Source organism: Seriola lalandi, unplaced genomic scaffold (assembly GCF_002814215.2).
Source record: "Seriola lalandi dorsalis isolate HSWRI2012SDOR001 ecotype SW California unplaced genomic scaffold, Sedor1 jcf7180002054972, whole genome shotgun sequence".
In the NCBI taxonomy this organism is placed as follows: domain Eukaryota; kingdom Metazoa; phylum Chordata; class Actinopteri; order Carangiformes; family Carangidae; genus Seriola; species Seriola lalandi.
Window position 1 is genome coordinate 2,605,872 of NW_019525660.1, and position 3,428 is coordinate 2,609,299.

General features: G+C 39.5%; 1 protein-coding gene across 1 annotated transcript in view; it reads left to right on the top strand.

Moving 5' to 3' along the window:
- Positions 1–166: 166 nt before the first annotated feature.
- The window catches only part of fgfrl1a (fibroblast growth factor receptor like 1a), a 68,860-nt gene continuing 65,598 nt past the window's right edge, over positions 167–3,428 (top strand). Inside the window, exons 1-2 of the mRNA XM_023398120.2 lie at positions 167–711; positions 2,275–2,379. Of these exons, the coding sequence (XP_023253888.1) occupies positions 2,319–2,379 (61 nt within the window). The 5' untranslated portion in view covers positions 167–711; positions 2,275–2,318. The remainder of the gene's footprint in view (positions 712–2,274; positions 2,380–3,428) is intronic.

Below are 3,428 nucleotides of genomic sequence, written 5' to 3' on the forward strand. Positions count from 1 at the left end.
CCTCCTCACCAACCTAAACCGCTCCAAATTTGTCCAGCAAGTTCCTGCCCTCTGATTGGTCCGCTCTCTGATTGGCCTGCTCTCTGATTGGTCCGCTCTCTGATTGGCCTGCTCTCTGATTGGCCGAAAGTTCGGCGCTGGGACAGTCCGTCGACGGAGTTTGTTTTCTCCCCTGCGGCTGAAGTTTGGACAGTGAACCGCTGCTGGAGGCAATGTGGATATAGTGTTCAGGTTGTCATTTTAACTGTCTGAAGAGTTACGTAGTTACGTACACTGAGGAGAAATGTAGATAAAGTTTTTGTTTCTCTCTCTTTTTCTTTTCCCGGTCGTGTGGCTGCTCTCCCTCAAGCGCTTTTACATGCGGACTGTCATTCAGAAATACTACAGCCTGCATTTTGAGTGTTCACGTGTTTGACTTAAGACTACATATCTTCGATTTTTTTTCACATAATCTCATATTTATCGCTCGGTAAGTTACAGCCAACTTTGTTTAGTTTGTCAAAGTCATTTACTACAAGCTGCCGTTTCGGTGACAGAGCGTCTCTTCAATTTTGTAAATTATTGTCGATTCACGGATTAAGTTATCGGAATCATTAAAGTCATTGGAGAGAGGTGAATACGTCTTTTTTTGCGGGATAACGGCACTGTAAACGTGCAGGTAACCAGCGGGTAACAGACTGAGGACATCTCATCACTGCTGGGAATTTTACAGTAAGTCTGTCTTTATTAATTGGCAAAATACACTTTATTTACATGATACAACCACAACATCCTAATGTGCCTTCTGCACTTTATAGAGAGTCCACAGTGAACTTATATTTGTCTCTTTATCACGTCATCTGAATTACATTTCCCTTTCAGCTACTGAGTTTTATTTTACAATGATAACGTATTGAAGTTTTATTTTGTCTCAAACTTGTGTCATGTTCCTCTAATCTTCACTGGTATTAATCTACACAAGCTGTTACACAAGGAGAATTATTGATGTATGATGTTATAACACGTTACAGCACTCACAAGATTAACTTTAGAGTTATGAAGTGGCCACAACAATAGACAGCACATGAACAATATGGCATATTAAGGGATGCTAACGTGCTTTACTGAATGGATGACAAAGAACAGGCTTTATGATAATTGCCTCCAAGTTTGTTCCATTAATTATAAAGTATTGATTTTAAACAAGTGATATGTTAAAACAGGTTAGACCTGTAGTCTGGGATCATCCTAATGCAAACAATCAGAGGTTGCAGGCTTTAGACCGGTTTAAAGAGGCTTCTTTATTTTTAATATTCAGCCACTTTCAGCAGCTTTACATGAAGTCTAATATTGGGAATTATGAAATAAAGATCTATCTATTGCCTGTTATCCTAGTAACATCAGTAAACTGCTTAAGTGCAGTAAAAATGTGACTAAACCTAGTGTAGGTTGAAAATCTCCTTTTGATCATCGCAAATCAATTATCCTATGCTTTAAAGTGTGTAGCAGGTTCTGGTGAACTGAGACACTGAGGTTGACGGGTCCTGATCAAAGATACAGCATGTGAAGTACTGAAATAAGATCTCATAAGGTTCAGGGGAGAATTTATGTGGCGGAAAGATTAAAACCACTGTAAGGAGAGACATACGGACAGGTGGACAGAATAAATCTGTAAGGAAAATAGTTTGATTTACAGAAAATCTTTGCTGCTGTTCAATAGAGTTTGAACAGATTTATAGTGGTGTCCATGCAGTGATACTTTGCTCTGCCTCCCGTGAATTTCTATTTAGCAGACACATTAGACCAAAAACAAGAGATTAACATTACACATTCTGGAAGTGAGTACTTAATGTTTTCAGCTCTAACTTGTCCTCTAAAGTTAAAGCTCATTGTTTTGTTTTTTTAAAAGATCCTCACAAAAGTTTTAAAACACAGGCACATATTTTATTATATGTCAAACTTTTTTCTCTTCTAAAATTCAAGGCAGGTTTTCACATACTCACCAGCTATCAGCCAGTTGGTAGTAAATTATATTGTAATTGCACTAGCAGCTATTTTGGCAGCAATTAATCAAAATCCCATCAGGTAGTGAATTAATAAATATGGCTGGTGGGTTTTTGGAATAAATTACACTCTGTGACAGTGGACAATAAAGCTGTGATTTATATACAAAGATGTAATCTAAAACACTAAAATACACATTATCTCCTAAATACAGATGTCTCACTTGTTATCCTTTAATAAGCAACTTCATGTTTTTTTTGTTTTTTTTTTTCTCTTTTACTTTTCATTTAGATCACAGAGGCTGAGCGTCCTTCTTCTTCGAAAATTAGAGCAAAATGGAGCTTCTCTGGGTCTGTCTGTTTCTGGAGATGGTCCTGATGTCCACTGCTGCCAGGGGTGAGTAACAGAAGCACTGATTTAACCAGGGAGTTGCAGCGTTATGGTCATTAGTACCGTCAGTAAAATACTGTAAATCACTGCAGCTGACAAACTAAAAAGTCTTCCAAAGATTCATTTGACATGGGGTAATTTTATCGTAGTGAAATTTTCTGTTGTTGGATCCTTGCTATGTTGCTGTCACATTGCTGCTCCAACTGCAGGAGTTTTTTTTTTTTTTTCCGCAGAGTACTGCGGTTATGAAACATGGTGGTTTCATTGCTGTGACTGTGTGTGACTGAAGAGACAGCAGTGTCATTAAAGCAAAAATCATGACAGGAGGACAATAGTTGTTGCGTGCCTTCCCCCCCTTCTCTTTTTTTGTCGTTTCTACCACTTTTTCTCTGCAACCACTTTAATTGTGTGCATTGAAAAACGTTGTGGCTCTTTGTTATCCTGTATTGGCTCATTTGCTCAGATTTTGGAATATCTGCAGGCACTCGTCCTTGGGTGAACTTATCATAACATATTATGAATGTTTTTGCCCTTGAGATAGTCTGTGAACTTTGACTGACTCATTATTCAGTTACTGTCAGGTGGCCTTGGGAGCCATTTTCGTAGTGTGGTTTTTTTTTACCCCCTGGTTATTTTTGCAAATATGCTACTGTGTTGGTTGTAGAGTAAAATTTAGTATTCCAGCTCAGAATTTAAAGTGAACAGCCCCACACAGAGCTCAGCGATTAGGGTCATCTACAGAGCACTACCCTCAGCATTCGACACACTAACTGGTAAACATAAAATCAAACAACAACAGCTACAGAAGCTGTACATAGATGAGAATGATCCCCAGCCTGCAGGCATTATGGGCAGACGGTCACAGAGTTGGCGCCCATTCCCAAGATCACACCGATGATGAGTTTTCAGCGGGAACAAAGCTGCATTCAGCGAGGCGCGGCCGAGCCAGCGTGCAGACACGGGGCTGAAAGTAAACACAGGGTCATAGACCGCAAAGAGATGAGATTAGATTAGCCTATTAGGGATGTTTGCTGTGCAATGCCACAGCACCCCCC